The sequence below is a fragment of the Falco punctatus genome (assembly GCF_963210335.1).
Source record: "Falco punctatus genome assembly, chromosome: 3".
Classification (NCBI taxonomy): domain Eukaryota; kingdom Metazoa; phylum Chordata; class Aves; order Falconiformes; family Falconidae; genus Falco; species Falco punctatus.
This window is the reverse complement of record NC_137582.1, coordinates 94,255,577-94,277,371: the sequence shown is the minus strand read 5'-3', so window position 1 is coordinate 94,277,371 and position 21,795 is coordinate 94,255,577. Positions and strand designations below refer to the sequence as shown.

Sequence of the window (21,795 nt, the reverse complement as noted above, 5' to 3'; positions counted from 1 at the left end):
GCTGACAATTTTTATAAGACAGTCATGGTAGATATAAATTACAGTTGAGTCCCAAATGTTATTGCCATGAATGTTTAGTTACAGAAGTACATGAAAAATGTAGCAATCACAAGACAATAGATTAATTAAATGAAAACTTTCCAAGATCAAGTTATTGAAGAGAGGTCATCATTATTCACAATGATAAAAATTAGAGGTTGGAGGCTGGTTGGATGTAGTGAGCACTGCTAACATAAATATTACTGTGCACTCTGCCCCTTTCTCTCTTGCTTCTCATTTGTCTGTGTTCATATAGAGTTTATATAATGGAGTGTGGAAGCTGACGAGGGCCCTGCAGTCCATTAATGTCTTAAGAATAAATATGCAAGATGAGATGCAGGCCTCCTCAGCTTGCTAGCTGAGTACTTGCTACTAGCTCCTGGCTAGACAGCTACTCCAGGGACGTGTGAATACACATAGTCAGTAAAACGTATGTATGTTGCCATATACCTTGTTATATAAACGCAGAAGGATAAGGTTGTGACGAAGTGCTGTTACAGGACACCTGAACACCGCTAGCAGCGCTTAGGATCTCATTAGCCTGCTACCTTCTAGCACAGAGATGTCCTCTTTCCCTCTTCCTCACCCACTTCAAAGGCTTATGCCTCATCAACATCACACCCCTATTTTTATAGAGACCTGCTGGAGAAGACAAACTATATTGACATGACAGAGTTCAGAAATGGGCTTGTCTTCTTTGCAGCAACCAGACATCCCTGCTCTCTTTCAGGACTGTAATGTGGTACAATCAAGTACAAAACCAAGTAAAGTGTGCATCAAGGGACTTGGAACACTAGGCAAACAAAATACCAGTAGACATTGGTGCCATTTTACTTCTGATGCCAGAAAAACACATGGGATCGGTTGCTGAACTGTGGGCAGGCAGTTTGCAGCCTTTCACCTCAGAGCTTGCCACTAGCAAACAACATCCATGTCTGTGTAAGCCCCGAGCCCCTCCAGAACAAACTGTCAGCAGCTGTGAGGCGTGCCAGTTAGCTATCCAGAACTACACCATCGGATTCATTGCCACTCTTGAACTCTTCCACGCTATGACTCCAAATTATGGGAAAGGGAATGCTGGTACCTTAAGCCACTGTGCCGCCTAGGCTCTAATACAAGCAAACTCTCACACCGACCAATTTGTTTGATTTGCATTTCCAGCTAGATTTCAACCAATATATAAGGATTAGTAGATAAATAATTACATGGACACGATGAATCTTCTAGTACCACCAAAACCACAAATTCACTTTGACTCTCAGGCTAAATTTTCTTGCAGAATTTAAAAACATTGCACATGCTATTTATTCTTTATACACAGTAATTTAACAGCTAAACTGTTTAACTCCAAACATTTGATCTTTCATTTAAAGAAGATAAGGTAGACAGGTTCTCTCTTCTAGTGTCTGACAACTAACAGACTTAGATGCAATTGGGGAACTCTTCAGAAATTAGGACTCTTAACTTTGTAGTTCCCCGTTTATACAGTGCAGCACCCTTTCTTTGGTGAGAAAGACTAGATTTACGAGTTCCACATCCACAATGACATAGATCACCAAACAGCCAGGCTATCACTGAATTAGCAGCACTAATTAATTTGCACTGTGGAATAAAAATAGCTTTTTTATCTTTTGGTGTCAACAGCTTTGTTTCTCCTCTTCATGCAGACCTAAGATAAAAATCCTGGTGGCCAAAAATAATCTGCATGCTTTAAGCTGTATACATTGCAAAACTCCAACCTTCAACCAAAGTGTTACAAAGAGTCTTAAGGTGGGCAGCCTTGAACTGGGCCAAAGGGAGCTCCGAAGCTTCTTTCCTGTTGCCATTACAGGGAGCATATGGAACTCATAAATCTGATTAAGCAATCATGTCTAGCATTGACAAATTTATCTAGATTATTAGATTTTTCAGTTGATTTTTTCCATTTCTCAGAGAAGCATCTAAGTATTTAGTCAAGCTCATGGAACACAATTTCTCCATGTATTTGTATCAGGTTGCTCTCCGGAGAGGTACCACTACCCACCCCACCCACCCTGTTTTTTTCAGATAAAAGTAATGAATCTGTGCGCCTTTGAGACAATTTTGCTGCAATAGGGTAACTAAAATTCCTTCCTTGTGAAGAAAAAAACTTGGGAATGCACTGGAAAAGAACCGCCAACAATTAACGCAAAAATCTAGCAGACCTCATCCTGTGAACGCTGGTTTGTCCCCTGTACCACCACCCAGTGGGAAGCAGCCGACAGGACTCCCAGGACTGAGGCTTGCGATATGACTTTCTGCTTGCATCCGTTTCAAGTTCAACCCCCAGAGTTATAATCAGTGGTGCGAGAGAGTAACAACAGCTTGATAGGTCCAAGTGGGAGACTCTCATTGGAATCATTTAATAACTGCCACATATAGTAACTGTGATTATGAAAAGTACTACAGAAATTCATAGGAAAAAAAATAATCTCAGAATTCCATATCCATAGAATTATTTCTTCAAACTACAAAAAGCAATGATGAGAGAATCCTTGATCCAATTCTTTTGGAAGTATAGTGTTCTCTCTTCTGATTTCAGCAGGCACGACAAAATACAGAAGAGTATGAAATCAACAACTATTAGAAGAAAATTTTACAGCTTTTGACACTTCCTAAAAAGCACAAAAATTGGTCTTACCTGTGAGCCCGTGAAAAGTCCCGGCAAAAACAATGAGCTACTTTTTCAGTGTGCAACGGATTGGGGGGGTTACTCTCAAAACTATTGCATTGACCTGAACCTGAAGAGAATCAGGAAGTAGTGCAGTTCTCGGCGTATGGTGGCACTGCAAGGTATGGACAGCTATAGCAAACAAAGTCCAGAGAAAAACAACTGAGGAAAAAAACAAACCAAAACAAAACCAAACCAAAAAGCACCCAGCATTTTCCTAGTATGTAAAATTCCAGGAAAAATCAGGGAGCAAGTGAAAATGGCTTCCTGATTTCATAATCAAAATTTCTTTCTACATTACAAATGAGATCACTGTCCTAGTGAGATTTCAGCTAGCTTTTTCCTGAGACATCCAAGTACGCCATCCAAAACTGAGAAACAGGAAGCACAAAACAGGTTAGGACTCCATGTATGACACTGCTCCTAAAAGCACTTTGGTGAATCCATCTCTCCTAGAAGCCACTGAATAAATGCTGAAGAGTCAGTCTGGTAGATTCTTAAACACTTTGCCATGCCAAAAGCAAGTATCAATGCAGAAGTATGTCTCTCTATATGTACATAGATATTTATTTGCCTTTTGCTGATATCTCAGAAAAAGAAACACACAATTGGGAAAATCATTTAAGTTCAACATGGAAACTGGACACACGAGTATAGTCCACAGGCTTTAAGAATACTCATCCTTTTTGTAATATGTTACAAAACTGAAGGCATTTTTCCTAATAACAGTTTTACTTGTAATTTCTAATTGAAAAGCTTTTTAAATGCAACAATACAATGCTTGCACATAACTGTGACCACACACAGAATTTCCGTGGGCAATGGGAACTCTTAGTGAATGCCAGTCCTCTCAGAATTAGCATCTGACGTAAGAGATGCTAGATCTAATAGTTACAATTAGATATTGTAACTATTATCAATGTATATTGCCAATGCTTATTTTGTTATGTCTGTGAATACACACACAGAGCAGTCTGCAAAAAAAAAAAAAAAATCTCTGCAGTTTGTTATTCATAGTTTTTCCTTTCAGATTATAAATTGTTTAATATGGGTAGAGTATTTAGCACAGAAGAACCACAGCCTAACAAGTGTTCAGACACAGCTGTAATATTGCAGTCAGGCTGGGCTCAGCAAGTGTTTTGCTCGCAAGGTATCTCGATTATTTTCACACACACCTTTAATTAACACCTTTCTGTGCACCCACCACATGCAAAGTCAGTAAGAGCACCACACTAGTTAATTGATTAGTAACATCAGCATCAGTTAGCTCAGGTGGAAAAGCAGCATATGTACGTAGTCACTGCTTAGAAGACACAGAATGTTTCAGATCCTACATTGCTAAAGAGGAAACCTCCTATAGCAAGCTAGTATTCTTTTTCATCCCCAGGAAAAAAAATATTTGGCTGCTTTTCCAAAAAAAAGCCCCAACCAATCAACCAACCACACACACACACACACACACACCCCAACTACAACAAAACCATGACTAGTTTAAGTCAAACATGGTTGGCCAAAGATCATTACATTAAACAAATGTAAAGACCTTTAGAGAAAAAGTAGTATCATACCATTGGATGGATATTATCTGACTGGAAATACTTTTATCAGTAGTAATGCATGTTCTTCTTCATAATCACACTTCATCTTCAGTCAATACTTTACAGCAGTTCAGTAACATTTTCAGCATGTTAGAAACACGATTAAGATAAGGCTTAGCTAGAAAGGCAACTTTTGATATTTTTTGGTGTCATTTGTAGGTTCAAAATCAAATGAGTGAAAACAATGTGGAAAATGAAAGACAAAAGACTCATTGCCGTCACAGCAAGCTGCATATGCTCAAACGTCAAATTAAAGTTTGTGCAAAATATAGAATGTGACCTAACACTTCCCATATTTCACTGTGCCCTGTACGCAAGTCACTGAATTAACTGTTGGAGAAAAGGGAAAGCTTGGGGGCTGGTTTTGGCTTTGGTATTTTCACTGAATGTTTTGCCTGTGGGATTTGGGAAGACTGTCTGTATTAATATGCTTTACACTTCACTTAACAGAAGATCCACCGGGATAAAGAAAATTGATCACTTTCACACACATTGCCTATCATGCTTTGGGAAACCTTTTTTCGATTAAACGATCAAACACGTGGCTCAAAACCAGTTATGGTAAAGCAACGCGGAATTGTGAGATTTTGCTAGCAGCTGGATTGGTAATACACCTTACCCTTGCCCCTTGCAGAGGCTGATGTTAGTATGTACGTTCAGCCTACTCTGAAAAGATTCCACCGGATTTTAGCCCTCCCCTCACACGTCAGCGAAGACAAATCACGAGTGGCACTCGCTGCGTTACAAGCAGGCTGAGCCGAGGGCACAGCCCCTCACGCTGCCCAGTGCCCACGGCACCTGGCCCTGCCGCCCCTGCCCCGTCCGGGTGCCGTGGCGCCACCGCCCCATGCAGCGCTCTCCAGGCGGCGACCGAAGCCTCGTACGGCCGGCGTGAGGCGTGAGGCGCTCCTACTCCTGCGGCGGGAGCCCCCTGCCCGGCCGCCTCGGCGCTGAGGGGCGCCCCGGCCCTTCCCCGGCCGCCTCGGGGCGCTGCCAGCCTTTCCCGGGCCCTTCCGCAGCCCCCCCCCGGCCGCCTCCCGCCCAGCGAGCCCGCGCCGCCGCCCGCCGCGCACATGCGCGCTGAGCGCCCAGGGCCGCGCCGCCCGCCCGCCCCCACTGAAGCGGGGAGCGAAGGGCAGCCCCGACCTGGAAACGGAAGGGGCGGGGGAGCCGCGTGTCGGGGCCACGTGACCGGCCGCCTGCTGCCCCGCGGAGCCACGTCCGCTGCGGCGCGGGGGCGGGGCGGGGCGGGGGCGCGGCCGGGGCGGGAGCGGGAGCGGCCCCGGATGGAGGCCGCCGCCATTTAGACGGCCCGCAGCGGCAGGCGCCGGGCCGCCGGGGGTGTTGGGGAGTTGCTGCCGCTGGCGCAGCCGCCATGAGGTGCTTGTCGCATCTGCTGGTGCTCGCCCTGCTCGTCTTCCCCGCCGTACTGCTGCTCGGCGGCGGCCCAGGTGAGGGGAGGCCGGCGGCCGTCGCCGCTCGGCGAGGCGGCGGGGGGGTGGCCGCCGAAGGGCAGCACGCGGCGGGCTCAAGACGAGCTGCGGGTGGCGGGTAGGGGGACGCCCCCCACCGGGCCGGGGGCACCGGCGCCGGCCCCGCCACCCTCCCGCGGAGCGGGCAGCGCGCGCTGCTCATTCATCGCCGCCGCGCGGGCCTCCCGCGCACGTGGGCCGGTGCGGGGCGGGGTGCTGGGCTCGGGCCGAATCCCCGGTGCGGCCTTCCCGGCGGAGCGCGGCGCGGTTTGCCCTGTGGGGCTGGGCGCTGCTGCCGCCGGGCGACCGGCGTGGGCGCGGCGGTCCCGCTCGGTCCCGGCCGGGGCGGCTGCGGGGCCCCGGCAGACGCTTCTGCCCGCCTGCTTACCCCCGCCTCCCCCGGCCCGGTGCCGTTCGGGCACCTCTCACCCGTTCGCACCGCGGCGTTACCTGATCGCTACCTGAAGCTGCGGGGCCTGGCGGAGGGGCGGGTGCCCCCCCCCCCCCCCCCCCCCCCGGGGCGGCTGTCCCCGTCCCCCTGCCGCGGGCTGCGGCGCGCGCTCCTTCCCGCACGGACAGCGCTGCGCTCCCCTGCTGCCACATCATCAGCCCTCCTGACATCTTTTGGGAAGGCCGGGAGTTAGAGCTCCAAGGGAATGTGCTAGCGCAGTTGCTTGGGAAGAGTGCCCGAAACTTATCTGTACCCTGTTCGGATACGAAATTTTTAAAATAGAAAAAAAAAAAAAAGTATTTGTGGGCTTCAAGTTTAAAACTCCAGCACATAAAATCACTGTAGTTAACTCTTCCGTTAAATGTTGCACGTGGTTGAGTAAGCCTTTTGAGTGTCCCTTGTAAAGACACTGAAGAGGAGGGGTTGTATTTGTTTTTTCCACTTCTGACAATCCTGAAATCCTTGGATATACTTGCCCTACTCAAGGATTCTTATTCCCCCGGGAAAATTTTTAAATACTGATTTTAAACGTGTACTCATAGCAATTAGATCTTTTTCAGGCTTCTGTAAATCAATCGTCCATTCATTTCTACGCTTTGAGTTTTGGAAAATGTTAGGTTTATTAGAAGAAAGATCTGTGGGTTTGTGTATATGTCTTAAAAGTTCTCTGTCTAGCCTGCATGTGCTCTGAACTGCAGGCAGAACTTTGTCCTGTATTAATACAAATAATATTTTGAATATTAGTGTTTGAATGTATGAAACTGGACTCTGTAAAAGCAAAGAGGTGATGAATTATCCGATTGCACTCGGAGTCTTGCTCTGGAGCCATGTTCTAGATGGGTGTTCTTTTCTGGCTGCTGTTGTGGTTCGTGCGGATATAGTAGTAGATGATAATGAGGAGTTCATATTAAAAAGTACTTTTTTATATGTTTGAAAACTTGAATGGAAATAAGCACAAAAGTAGTAACTTTATAACTGCCTGTGGAAGTGTAGGAGGTTCTGATACCGTTAGATGAAAAGGACATAGTAATAATTTATTAAACTTCTTAGTTTTAGAAGAAACAGTACTTACTAAATCAATTTCCTGGCAGTAGCAATGTCTTTTTGTTTTCCCTTTTGTAATGACAAAACAAAATGAAAACATTTTCATATGATGACATGTTAAAAAATGAAACAATAGCTTTTAGGGCAAGTTGGTTGCCTTCTCTGATTTTAAGTGTTGCTGTGTGAATGCTGAACTTTTTGTCATTGAGCTGTAAATTTTTTGGTTTTGAACTTATTGGCATGTAAATGAGTAGTTCAGAAAGTTCTTAAAGAAGGAAAGAGGCTGAAAGATCAACACAGTCATTTGTGAGGTTTTTGTAACTGAGGCTTCACTGTATTTGACAGATTTATAAGAAACTCTTTAACAATAGTTTGACAGTTGTGCTACAGTGTCACTCTTCTGTTGATTTACTAGACATTCAAAAGGCTTTCTTGTATTTGCATTTTGTTTTGGTAGATTCAAGTTTATTAGTTGCAGCTCAAGATGCTACAGAAGATGAGGAAGCTGTGGAAGATACAGTAGTTGAAGATGAAGATGATGAAGCTGAAGTTGAAGAGGATGAGCCAACAGACTTGGTAATTGTACATGAATGTTACTTCATAAGTATTAATTAGACCAGAAGTGCTTGAAGCTAGATAGTTTAGATCTATTTAAATGTGAGTTTAATAACATTGCTATTTCCAAATAGCTGTTACCAAGTCTCCAATTAAACTTGCAGTTTCAGAAGGATTTATCTTTTCTCCCTGCATTACCAGCTGAAAAACCACATGGAGTTTTCTGACTACCAAACCCACGGTTCACAAAGAATAGCAAGCGAGAGAACGAGATTCTCACAGGGGGCCCTGGTAGTTCTCTTCCAGCTTAAGCTGCATCTTGGTAAATTCAGAAGGACATTGGGGTGTAGGGCTACTTCATTTTGGCTTCTTTGATACTGATTTTCAAGGGGCAACAGAATCTTAGTTCTTAGTTAAGCTCAGGATTAATTCTGAAAACCTTGTTTTGCAGCCTGGTTTGACTTGCTACGTTCCTAATCTCGGACACTTGTTGCAGGGTATGCCTGTTATACCGGTGGTCATATTGCTGTTCAGGGTCACTTGCTTCAGCTTGACAGAGTGAAAGACTGTATGTAGCTATGTGATCTGCTTGTAGCAGTAGAGCATTAGGCTTGTTAGACACTTCGTGTACTTTAATTGGTACTAAAATTTCTCAAATTTCTGGTGTAAAGTTAAGAAAGTTTGGGACGTTATTAGGAGAAGACATGCATAATAAAAATGAAGACTTGTATGGTAATCTGTTCTTTGAGTCTGTTAGATTTTTATGGATGATGTTAAATTTGTGAACTTGTGGTCGACCAGCTTTGCTAACTGGAAGATACGCTAGGTATTCAGTGCTGACAGAATATTAATAAATAACCTTTTCAATGTAATTTGCTTTTCATAGATAGTCTATGACTTGGGTGGGAAACATTACACTTAGGCAGTTTCTTGTAACTGTCACTGAAATAGAAGATAGCTTTGCATAGCGCCTTTGATTTCTGGTGCTCAGCCCTGGCTCATGGCTTACCTAGATTATGGTACATGTAAGACTCATCCAGTAGGCTGTCCGCTGGTTTAAGCAGAGAGATAAAATGATCCGTGTAGCTCGCAAGCAGTTTGTTCAGGCAGTTCAAGATGGGGTCAGCCTTATTTTTATTTGGTAGGGGGAGGTGGCAGTCCCGTGATCCCTGTGTGGAAAATAAGTCCTTAATGCTGGCATTTGCCAAATTAAAAAGTGAATCATCATAAAGATGGACTTGAACATGTGAATCCACAAACTTACTTCCAGCAGCGTAGCCATTTCCAGGCATACATACTTAACTAATTAAAACTAAGTAGTAAGCTTCTATAAACACTCCTTCTGTAGTGAAAGTAACTCATTTGCCCTACAGTTGCATGTATTTTGGAAAGGCTTGTTTTCTAAATAGAAATAGCTTTGATGTGAACCCTTAACACTTAAATTCTATTCTTTTCCTTCCACCCCCAAACAGAGACCTTGCTGTTGCATTCTGATTATAAACCTTTCCATACAGCTAAATGCAGTGCAGATTTGTCACTGTGTCAAATACAAGTAGAAGGATAAATGCTGAAAATGATGCTAAACAAATCTAGAGGGAGAACAGACTGTGCTAATCCTGCAGGATTTGCAGGAATTGATACTAGTGCTTGCCATTGTTGCGTGCTTTGATGTATGGGATTCTCATGAAACAAGTGTGGTCTTTGCTTCACTGTTCATTATAGGATTTTTCAAAAAAGTCTCTTGTCTTAGACAGAAGAAAAAGAGGAAGAAGACTTGTCAGGAGAACCTAAAGCCTCACCTAGTGCTGATACAACCATCTTATTTGTGAAAGGTGAAGGTAAGAGACCTGTGCTGATCTGTCATCTTCTTTACTGTTGCTTAGACTATATCAATGTGTGTGTAAAACAGCAAAGCTTTAAAAACCAGAATCTGTTCTAGACACTGTCTGATTAGAAACAGTCTTGGTATGGTGTATCAAGTTTCTAATGATTGAATATTTTTTGTTTTAGACTTTCCAGCAAACAACATCGTAAAATTTTTGGTAGGCTTCACCAATAAGGGTACAGAGGATTTCATTGTTGAGTCTCTCGATGCTTCTTTCCGGTATCCTCAAGACTACCAGTTTTATATCCAGAACTTCACAGCTCTCCCTCTGAATACAGTAGTTCCACCACAGAGACAAGCCACGTTTGAGTACTCTTTCATTCCTGCTGAGCCCATGGGTGGTCGTCCTTTTGGACTAGTTATCAATCTCAACTACAGAGATGTAAACGTAAGCCTGATGTTGTAATTCATTTGAATCTTTCTAGTTGATTTAGAAATGTTAGGCAGGAACTGCCTAGTGAAGTTACTGCCTCTTTGGAAAGTGAATGCCTTTGTGGTTTTTAAGCAGATCAGTCGGTACATAAGCACAGTAAGCAACCATCTACATGTTGCACCATAGCCCCCCATGTACACTACTTTGTATATGTTAGCCTTAAAGTTATGTCAGCAGCGAAGGCTAGAATTAGCCTTCTATATAGAATAGAAATAGAAGGCTTAGAACTGTGTGGTAGTGGGCTTTGCTCATTTCAAAAACAAAACCCTAAAGCCTTCTTTTAGGGTAACCTACATTTCACTGTGCTTTTCAGATTGGGTTTTGCTGACAAACTTAATCAACCTAAATCCCTTCTGCAGACTTGACGTTGAGCAAATAAATGTCCAGCGGTTGCAATCTTGGGGAAGGCTATCTAAAAGTATAAGCAGGGATTAAAATGGGGGATTCTCTTCTCTTCTCTTTTAGTGCAGCCCACAGTTCAACAAGCTTCTGTACCGTTGTTTTGATTGTTCTAATAAGAACCCTTCATATGTAATATCTCATGTTATAGGAAATAACATACTGAATGCTAGATGTGAGTTTCTTGGTGATATCAAGATTGTTCTCTATACTTGCACCAAAAAGTTTGCACTTTTATGTATTGAGTCAAACTTGGGTTACTTACAAACTTAAGTCTGGTGCAGTTGTTAATTTCTAGAGTTTTTTCCAAGAACTTGAGCATGTAACAAATGTATCTCTTGCCAAGAAATTATTTTAAAATGTCATGTGGAAACTTTGTTACAGGGCAATGTGTTTCAAGATGCTGTCTTCAATCAAACTGTTACAATTATTGAAAAAGAAGATGGGCTGGATGGAGAAACGTAAGGCAGCTGGAATGCCAGTTCAGTTGGTATACTGGTAAAACAGGTTACTGGCAGTGCCAGCAAGAATAGTTCTTGTATTGTCATTTTATTGAATGTTAGGTCTACTGTGTTCTGCTGATGGTGTAGCAGGCATTTGGCGTGTACGAGGTCAATAGTCTGAAAATACAAACTTTTTCCCAAAATTAAGATCTGTATTAATATTACGGAACTTAAGGATTGGTACTGTGTCAGTGAGCAGTTTACACATCTGCTTTGGCCTACAGGGCTTAAGACCTGATGTTATACAGCTGCACAGCGATTCAAAGCTGTTAAGCTTTTGTTACGCTACTGTGCTTTTTCCTAAGAGTTAAAGGGCAGAGGATCCATAGTATTGGGCTGTGGGTCCTGCTGTGAAGACTGGAATAACTTTCTTCTGGAGCACTCTGGTATAATCCAGGTTCACGTAAACTGAAAGATGCTTTTGGAGTGTGAGATAGATGAACTTGCACTCATGCTTTGTTGCACGAACCTATCTCTGTAGCAGGTATCTTTCAAGAGTGTTTTTTCTGTTGCAAAGACTAAGTACATCTGACACGCCTTATATTTTGCGAGCATATGCTGTGCTGATAATGCTTTTAAATATTCTAACACTGGAGTAGAATTTTAAGAAAACCTGTGAGTTAAAAAAAATAATCTTCAGAAATACTTGTAGACAATGCTGAATATTTTAAAACTCTTGCAACAGGTAGAAATTGCCTGCTGAGTAAGCTTGTAAAAAAGGTCAGCCTGAAGAAATAGGTATTGCATTAATTTGTATTTCTCAAATAGAATAGCATAAATGAAAGAACAATTGGTCACATGTAATGTGTGATACTCTGGTAAATGAGCTCTCAAAAGAACTCAAATTATTAGAACCAGTTTGAGTTCATGTCCTGTGACTAGATAATTACCCTAAAACAGGGATGTTCAATTAAGTCTCCTCTGTAGTTTAACTCCATAATTTCATTTATCATAAATCTGAGTTAAGATGTTCAACTTTGAATAGATTCTTTGCTTGTAAACTCGTGTCTGCTCCCCAAATTAATTTTAGATATAATTTGTTTACCTCTTGCTAAGTATCAACGGGTATTTTCGGTAGAATTCTTCAAAGCAAACCAAAACGCAGAGTTTTAAAAAATGGTTGTTTGCATAGGTAGAATTCTAACTGGAACACAGAGCAAGATAAGCGAGGCCTTTCAAAGCTCTGTTGCCAGTCAACTTGTATCCTAGCAGTACTTGCTTTGCCAGTAGTGTACTAAAAGTATAAGAGATTTTTAAGGGTTTTGTAAGTGGCTAAAGCTGTCAAATATAAATATTACCTGTGACCCAATGTCTTGAAACATAATACTGCAGAAGAGTCTTGCAGTTACTAAATTTCAGTAATTATTTATGACTGTTTCCCATTTTGAGTTTTCAAATGTTCTGTTGTTCAGAATTAATCTCAGGATTACCATTTCTGAAATGGAAGAGTCTAGTATCTGTTAGCACTTCTGTTTCATATTCTTCCCTCCCCCAAAAGTTCCTGTGAAAGATCCAGGTCGGCATGAGGCCAAAGCTAGGCTTAGTTTCTATGCTGTGTTGTAAACTTTATCTTAAACACTTAAGATTTTTAGTTAATGGTTTCTTAAACTGTTTTTTAAAGGATCTTCATGTACATGTTCCTCGCTGGACTTGGTCTACTTGTCATTGTTGGCCTACATCAGTTACTAGAATCTAGGAAGGTGGGTAGTGTGTTTTCTTATGTACTTGTTCGTTCAAGACCTTGCTGATGTGAAAAGAAAGCAATTCAGTAATTGCTTCTGGCATGTGATGGTACAGGTAGGACTTTAGAAGATTTACTTTTAGAATGAAGACCTTGGAGATTACTGGGAAGATGAGAGTTTTTTTAAAGAAAGTTCATAATTAGAGACATTTAGATTGCTTATCTAATGCTCTTTGGCACAAAGTGGTTGAACTGGAAGCTTTGATACCTTCCAGTCACTGGATGTGTGCAGCTACTGACTCAATACTTACTAGGTAGACTTTCCCCATGGTCTCTTGTTTCTATCTGTTAGTTTAATTTAGGTCAAACTTGGGGGGAAACAGCTGTCTAGTCCTTCCTTTAGTTTTTACCGATACTTGCCCACAATGTTGATTAGAGCCTTCTGGATTCCATTTATAATGCTGTAACAGCTAAGGGTTTGCCTGTGTAAGTGGTCTGGCAACTAAAAGCCGTTGAAAGCTTAAGTCTCATCTGCATATAATGCATAGGTTATGTCTTTGTGCAGTCTGGCTCGCAGTACTTTTGAAGTAGCTATCCTTGGGAAGAAGTATGGAATGATTATTGTGCTTTGAAATCTGTTTTGCAAGGTAACGTACAAGAACATTGTGCTAATCTAAGAAGGTATAGTGAAACCGGTCATCGAAGTTTGATTAATCATCAGCCATTTTTCATAACATACATAACGAACTTGCCCAGTCATGCATGAAGTCTTGATACCTTTGTGTGGAGTTAGTGCTGTGAGGCATGGGAAGTGGCAATGCCAAGCTTAGGTGAATACATTGCTAATGGTAAAGATAGTTAAAGCTAAGCTACAAAGACAGCTTCGTCCCTCAACAGGCCTCAAGTTTGTCTCTTTGTGAAATAATCGCAGTTCATTAAATATAGCATTACTAGTTAATTCTGATACTTGTGCTATCAAAACTTTGGAAAGAAAAACCTTTTTTTCTTGAATTTTCAGAGGAAAAGACCAGTACAGAAAGTAGAGATGGGAACGTCAAATCAGAATGATGTTGATATGAGCTGGATTCCCCAAGAAACTTTAAATCAAATAAGTAAGTAGTCTGCCTTTCACAAACTAAAGTGTAACTTAGTTAATCAGTTAGTTGTAACTGAATAAGTAGCTGATAACAATTTGTCAGAACAGCATACATCTCTTCTAGGGAACAAAAAACTGTTTAAGGCACTGTGCTTATTGATAAGATGACTACATTAGCAGCCTATTCTGTATAGAACAGACTCGACTGCTTTATGTGATAATGACAATCAGTGGCATTTGTTCTGTAGATTCTCTTTCAACAGTGTGAAATCTCTATCCAAAACTTGGGTCATGAAGGAGGTTTAAGTAGGAGAATGTCTACTGTCTCAAAGTTCCTGTAAATTGTTTGGAAGTTGGCCTATAGATCAAAGTTTTAAAGAAGCATTGGAAGTGTGTATTAACTAAAGCCACGTTAAGTCTTGGTATTAAATTCCTTCACAAGTCCAGAATGACTTAAGTTCTACTTGGTATTTGAAATGCCAACAGTAAGGCAAATATCTGATTTCTTCAGACCATTTGTGTGTTTGTGGATTTTTCTAACTTCTTTTGCTGTTTCTTCTGTTTTGCTTTCCTGTGGCTTCAGTGCAGAGTAGAAGAGGTGAGGCAAATGCTGATCTAAAGAGTGGAAGTGCTTAATGTGTTGTCCATGTGATAATTAGGCATGGGTAGAAGTACAGCTTCCTGCATGCCGTGATTGGTGCTGTAGCATGAGCAGGGAAAGATTACAGCACAGATGCATGCAACCACACAAACCCATTTTTATACATATAAACTTATGCTTTCATATATTACAAATGTGTGCATTATTTCTGATTATATTGTAGTAACGTAGCTTCAGTAGAATATTGCTGAAATACTGCTGTCTCCTCTAACAGTTCCCTTTGTCTAAAATGCAGATGTGTATCTTGTCTTCCTTGGTGTAGTGTCAAGCTGATGGTACACCAGGGAGGTGGAGGACTAATCGTGACTAATGGCTGAGTGTGTCTTGTTTCAGTGAGAAATGACCCTCAGTCTTGGGTATAATAGTTTAACAGTTAGGTTTTATCTTCCTTATCCCAGGTGAACTCCTATCACCAGTAGCCTTGGCTGGTGTGAGGTGAGATAGCCTTACTTAAAACAAAGGGCATCCTAGACAAGAGATGTGCTTTGAAAAGCCTTTGCAGGAGCTACCTTGACTTGAAAAAGACTCCTGATTTGACAAAATGCGCATATTCTGAGCTTTATTCGGTGTAGGATGGCTAGAGGCCTTAGCTCTGATAGGAAGTTGTGCTAGCAGTTGAGGACTTTACTTTTCTGGATTCTTCACCCTTTTAGCTGTACTTTCATTACATGGGTATAAGGACTAGTGTTTTACTTCCAAAAATGTAAGCTTTCTCCTACGGTGTCCATTCCAAAGAATGATAGTATAAAATCTAGACACAAAATTTGAAAAACCTCTATCTAGCAAGAAAGGCTGAAACTATAAATGCTAATTTTTTTCCAAAGAGCAAGTTGTCTTTAAATGGGTTCAAATCCTGTCAATATTTGGGTCCTGCCCCCCATCCCTTTCTTAAGCTAAATAGGTATTCATATCTTAATATCAGAAGTCTAGGAAAAAACTATGTTTAAATTGTGGTTTTCTTCAGCTCCAGGTTAGTTTTAATTAAAACTCTATACTAGAATCTTTTGACATGTGTGGCCTTCAAGATCCTCAGAGGTTCTTGACTATTTTATTGTTGAAAGATACTTCATACTATACTGATTGGCTTGTAATGGTGTGATGGCTGCTCCTTGTGCTTGTACCTACTCTGTAAACAATGAAATTACTGGAGATGGTTCTGTTTAAGAAAATACGCATTTTTAAGTAAACAGATAACACAAATTACTTCAGCAATTCATACAAGCTATTGTAGTTTCTTTACAATACTGCAGGGATTGAAATTCTACCTATTTAAGGACCGTCATTCTAAAGGACAATTGTAAGCCTGTCATTAAGTCCAAGATGTAGGATGATGTTACAGAGTAGGAACATTTGGGGATTTTTATTACCGTCTGTTTATGATGCTAGTTGTTCAGAAGCCTTAATAGTTTGTTTGAACTGGCTTTTATGGTGCTGCATTGCACTGGAAGGGCAGTTTGGCTTGTGTTTGGGTGGGAGAAAAATACACGGGGATACAACATCTAATCTGAACTATCTGTAGCAATTGGTGTAACTACTTTTTTTTTTCTTTTTTAAATCTAGATAAAGCTTCACCGAGGAGGTTGCCCTACAAGAGGGCACAGAAGAGATCAGTGGGCTCTGATGAGTAAATGTTAACTAGTACAACAGTTGAACCTTTACTAATCCTGCCTGTTTGGGTTTTTTTTTTGGATTGGAGTAGTGCAGAGAATCCATATCACCATAAGGAAAATACTGCTAAACATTTGGACTGAACAGATTAACTGAGTGGTGTTAATATTACCGAGAATGCACTTCTCTTTTTTTTTTTTTTTTTTTGTTTTGTTAATTGTTGGGGGGCTGGGGGGGAGGTAGCCATTAAGATTTGTGCCTGCGTGTGTAAGCAGTTGGTTTTAACAGAACCATGTTACCTGAAATGTGCCTTTAGAGTTCTTTGTAATGCTGGCTTGTCATCTGTATGCTGTCTTTGAAGAAATTTTCTCCTCCCCTAATCTGAATGTCTAGTGGCTTAATCTGTCTTGATTGTGTCATGTCTGTATCAGAATCTGTATGTATTTTTCATTTTCAGTAAGTAACTTTCTTCTCTACAGTCTGCACACACTGAAATTTGTGTGTGTGGTCCTATTTCAGTGGCAAGGCACTGATCATCTAGATTTCTGCATCGTTTGCATTCTAAAGGCACAATTGGGTATAGCTGCTCGTAGTGGTAGATACTTTGCTGCTGTTTTGATCTGGGCATGCAGTGACCTAAAAATCTGAACTTATCTGCATAGATGTTAGGAATACTCTTACACAGCAGCAGAACTTGTGAAGCATGGAATTTGTGTGCTGAATTGGTATTACTACATAAATTTTTTTATACCCAACTTGTTAAATTGTTAGTTATTGAGTTGTGCCAGCAGCTTAAGTATTCTGATTATAGTGGTAGCTCTGCAGTGTTTACTCCAGAAATTATTGAATAAGCCAGGAAAAATGTCTCAGTAAGTTCTTGGTTCTCTCACAAAAACTAGAATGTCATATATATCAAAACATGGACTTTTCTTAAAGCTTTACGTGAGGCAAGGACTTTGCATTTACTGTACAAACTTGAAACTGAATTTGAAAAACTGTTGGTTTGACATAATATTTTTAAATGGCAAAATACTTAATTCACCCTTTGCAGTTTGTAAATCTCAAACTTCTTCCCACTGGTCAGTATGTTGGTCTGAGGTTTTGGAGTTGTTTTTTTTTAATTGCCTCTGCTTTCCTACTAGTAACACAGATGTATATCCATTATTAACTACATGTTAGTTCAGTGCTAAAGCAGAAGAGCTATATGCAATCAAAATGGGATTTCTTTCACGGCAGGCACAGCTTACATGGTTACCAGGTACTGAGGTATTGATCCACATCTGTTGCATTTAGGAATTTAACAGTAAAAAGAGCAGATGATGGAGAGTGTCAGTTTGCTGCCATTCAGGCACGTGGACAAGGCTTGAATTAATTGTTTGCATCTCAGCTGCATCTCATCCTGTGTCTGAAGGTTATCTGGAAGCTTGTTGAGCTCAGGAAGAGGCACTGATTTTTTGAGACCTCAGCTTTCTTCTTTTTCCTCCCCTTCCTGATCTCCACGTGTGAAAGTGCTCTTTTAGGTCTGCACTTGCTCTGCAGGGACTGAGCTGCCGAGTCGGTGAATGCTGAGCAATACTTGCAAATCATATCACAGTGTGTTTGAAGCATCTAAACTCTGAAATGACATGTACTGTTACTATACACTTTGCCAGAATGAACTGTGAAGATGTTCTTGACTCATCTTGCTGTGGAAAATATAAGAATAGGAAAAACAGCCCCAAAGATTCTTAGGTCAACTTCCTGACAATATAGCTGGCCCAGACAGAGTATTTTGAATAGTTGAGTGCTGAATAGTTGTACAGATCACTTAGCAAACAGCTGAATGCTATTGTCATAGGAGGTATCTCCACTCAGTTTTGAGGAGCAACTTTGCCTTTAATGATGTAATCTGGCTGGTTTGAGTTTATGGGCTTCCATTCAAACTTGCATTGATTCAACAATGTGTCTAAGTGCTTTGTATACTAAAGCCCTATAGCTATCACAGCACTTGGTGTACTGAACTACTAAGTTCCCTCTCTTGGATTATGTCTGTAACCTGAAATCAAAGAGATTTTGGTTTTTATCTGTTGTGCTAATAGTTAAACTGTGTACTCTAAATTCTTCCTGAGATAGGAAGGTATTCTTTTGAGGGGGTGATGGTGAGAGCTGCTCTAGATGCAGTAGTGCTCCAGTAAAAAAGACAAAGGATCAGAACAGAGGATACTAATTTGTAATATCCTGGTTTTATTTGTTCAGATAAATAGTTTAGCCCTTCTGATTGTGTTTTAGAGCAAGTTAGACCTTTAGAAATCTTAGGCTGACAGGACTTAGAGAAGCTGAAGGACTGAGGCACTGTACAAATAAGAAATGCCCAGCTGTCCAACTGACTCATCAGTGACCTGGAGGAAGGGGCAGAAGCGCCCTCAGCAAGTCGCTGACGATACAGAGCTGGGAGGAGCGGCTGATCCACCCGAAGGCTGCGCTGCCATTCAGCGAGGCCTGGGCAGGCCGGAGAGCTGGCGGAGAGGGACCTCATGGGGCTCAGCAAAGGCCAGCGCAGGGTCCTGCCCTGGGGAGGGACAGCCCCGCGCACCAGCACGGGCTGGGGCTGAGGGCTGGGAGGCAGCTCTGCGGGGAAGGACCTGGCAGTGCTGGTGGGCAGCCAGTTGCCCGTGGGCCAGCAGTGTGCCCTGGTGGCCAAGAAGGCCCACGGGACCCTGGGGTGCGTGAGGAGGAGCGTGGCCAGCAGGTCGAGGGAGGTGATCCTGCCCCTCTGCTCGGCCCTGCTGAGGCCGCACCTGGAGCGCTGGGTCCAGTGCTGGGCTCCCCAGTTCAGGGGAGACTGGGAACTGCTGGAGAGGGGCCAGCGGAGGGCCACGGCGATGGTGAGGGGGCTGGAGCATCTCCCTGGTGAGGAAAGGCTGGGAGAGCTGGGCCTGTTCAGCCTGGAGAAGAGAAGCCTGAGAGGGGACCTTATCAATGTCTGCAAATACCTCAAGGGCGAGTGCCCAGAGGCCGGGGCCGGGCTCCTTTCAGTGGTGCCCAGCGACAGGGCACGGGGCAACGGGCACAAGCGGCAACACAGGGAGCTCCGTCTGAACGGGAGGGAAAACTTCTGCACCTTGAGGGTGCCGGAGCCCTGGGACAGGCTGCCCAGAGAGCCTGTGGGGTCTCCTGCTCTGGGGACATTCCAGACCCGCCTGGATGTGACTGTGCAGCCCTAGGAGACCCTGCTTCAGCAGGGGTTGGACTAGGTGATCTCCAGAGGTCCCTTCCAACCCCGACTGTTCTGTGATTCTGTGAAATAAGTATTTGAAGGTTTCAGCATCCTTCTGCGCTCGGCGGTTAACATCCAAATGCTTATGTTCTAAGCATGAAAGAAGAAACAGTTTAGCACCTGGCATAGGAATTAGCAATAGGAAAGTGCAGTTGTACCAAGACTGTCTTTCTGATCTTAAAACTTGGCACTCACTGTCGATGGTTCATAGTAACTTTCTCACCCAGAAGCAGTTTGTAAGAACAGTACCCAGCAGTCCGCTATCGTGCATGATAAATGAAGTAACAGTTTTGAATTCCTTGTTTCTTGTTAAGTTTGCTGCAGTTGAAATTTAGCAATAACGTTCTCATGTGTAGTGGTAATTGAACTTTGGCATCTCTTACATTAGTCTGGTGAATAAGCCAGTCTACTACAATTGGATTTCTTCAAATGGGAGAACATAGTTGTTGCTTTATTCTGTTTATCAACAACTTTTATTTTGGTACTTGAAACTTCTGCTCAGTTTTTAAGCACATTCAGATAGCTTAGTGTGGCAGATATGTTACTGGATATCATTATTATCAGCTGAGTAGGATATAGTTTCATGAACTTTAAGATGGAAAAGTAGCAATTCTGCCTGTCTCTGTGCCACCCCTTTCCACGTGGCAGCACAAGCGTTTGTACACTTGCATCCTTACCAGCCTGGTTTTCAGCAAGCTTACTGCACAGCTGCACAGCTGCTTGTGTGAGGTTAGGAGAAGAGGAGCAAGGATTGTGACCAAAGATGCAGACTGGGGTTTCTTCCTTACTAGTAGGAAATGATGAAATGGTCTTAGACCACAAGTAAACTATGGCCTTAGTGTGAAGGACCACTATTTCTTTCTCACAGCTCCTTAACTAATTCAGACTGAAGACTTAACAAGTCTGTACTTGGGTTAAGAAAAAACTTGCTTTAGAGTTCATGTCTACAGTGGTAGCAAAGCATCAGTTTAGTGACATTTGAACTGCATTTGATACTTGTAGCCCTCTGTATGCTGTTATTTGTGACAACAGTTAATTTTTTCCTGATACCATTTAACCTCAGAAAGAGTGTCTGCTGTCAGACTAAAATGAAGTATCATCTTTAAAACAAATAAATTGCATGCTGTGGAGGTGAGTGGAGCAGACTAAGTGATAGCAGCATTTCTGCTTGTTTCAAAACAGTTACATGAACATTGTTCTTACCTTGAAACAGATACGACCAAAAGCATCATTCACTGTTTATTCCTGGAATGCATGGTGCTAAACAAAATGTTGCAATTGAAAGCTCTCTGATTTCAGGGAAGCAGCAGGAAAGTGAAATAATAGTGTAGGCTGGTTGTCCTGTTTTTCAGTGTGCCTGATGTACGGAGCAGCAGTTAAGAGGCAGTTCTCCAAAGGAAGGACAGTACCTACCTCATAGGAGTGACACAAGGGCTGTTTCAGGAGTGTTTTAAAGTTACTTGAGACTTGCACAATACACTTCCATGGAGATAGTAGGACACAGCACTAGGTGTAACTTGATGGTAATGACATAGATTCATGTTATACCAGTTTAATCCCCTCACTGAACAGAATTTAGCAGCTTTTATGCTAAGACTTTTCTTAAATACACAGAGGAATTGCAATTAACTTACAAAAGAAGAGCAAAGCCAGAAAGTTTCTTCAGTTTCTGCAAGAGTTTATACGGGGCTAAATAACATTCTTATGTTTTTCCATTTATCTCTAAATTTTCCCAGGGATTTTTTTTTAATCAAGTGATAGAAATGATTGTTTGTATAGGTACAATCAACAGTCAGTTTAAGAATGACTGCTTGTTCTGGATGATTAAGTTCAGATGATGTACTGCAATTGAAATGTTAAATTAAAATTTACTTTCTTACCTGCTGACTTTCATTTATAAGTGAGATCAGATCTCTTAAGTGGCTGCAGTTTTTTTTGTTTTAAAGTAAACTTGATTATTTTTTTCTTAGCATTGTGTAGTTTTTTTAAATAAAGCATGAGTATGGCACCAAGAGGCCTGAGTGGTATGGTGGTGCTCTTTTCTTTGACAAGCAACTTGTAGTAGCAAATATGCAAAGAATGAAAACATGCTTTCTTAAAAAGCTGCTTTCCTACAAGTGTATTTGACATGGGAATAATAGCGAGGAAGTATTGTGTGATATTTTGGACAACAGACTAATATTAAAGATTAGAACTCTTTCCCAGGCCTCCCTTATTCTTATAAAGTGTTCAGTAAATTCTTGAATCCTGATCTGTTAAAACTGAGCCATAGTCCCCTATGTTTCCAGAAAGAATAACTTATTGTTAAACTGCAGGCAGTGTGAAAGGGATCTCTTCAGATGCTTTAAAAGGCTGCTGAAGCACAAGGTTATAACAAGGCCAAATCTGTGTAGCTTTAAAGTGCATGCTGTTTTGTGCCCAAGCA

General features: G+C 41.9%; 1 protein-coding gene across 1 annotated transcript; it reads left to right on the top strand.

Moving 5' to 3' along the window:
- The first annotated feature begins 5,585 nt into the window (after nt 1-5,585).
- On the top strand, nt 5,586-21,382 carry SSR1 (signal sequence receptor subunit 1). Its single transcript, XM_080379977.1, has 8 exons — nt 5,586-5,777; nt 7,751-7,869; nt 9,599-9,686; nt 9,859-10,121; nt 10,950-11,026; nt 12,690-12,768; nt 13,768-13,861; nt 16,067-21,382. Exons 1-8 carry the CDS (start codon nt 5,702-5,704, stop codon nt 16,132-16,134), a joined length of 864 nt encoding a protein of 287 aa, XP_080236103.1. The 5' UTR covers nt 5,586-5,701; the 3' UTR covers nt 16,135-21,382.
- The last annotated feature ends 413 nt before the right edge of the window (nt 21,383-21,795 follow it).

Bases quoted from the DNA above. Each gene is read 5' to 3' on its own strand.
- SSR1 (XM_080379977.1), top strand. From the start codon at position 5,702: ATGAGGTGCTTGTCGCATCTGCTGGTGCTCGCCCTGCTCGTCTTCCCC. The intron at 5,778-7,750 runs GTGAGGGGAGGC...TTGTTTTGGTAG, and splicing joins GCTGCTCGGCGGCGGCCCAG to ATTCAAGTTTATTAGTTGCA. The intron at 9,687-9,858 runs GTAAGAGACCTG...TTTTTGTTTTAG, and splicing joins CTTATTTGTGAAAGGTGAAG to ACTTTCCAGCAAACAACATC.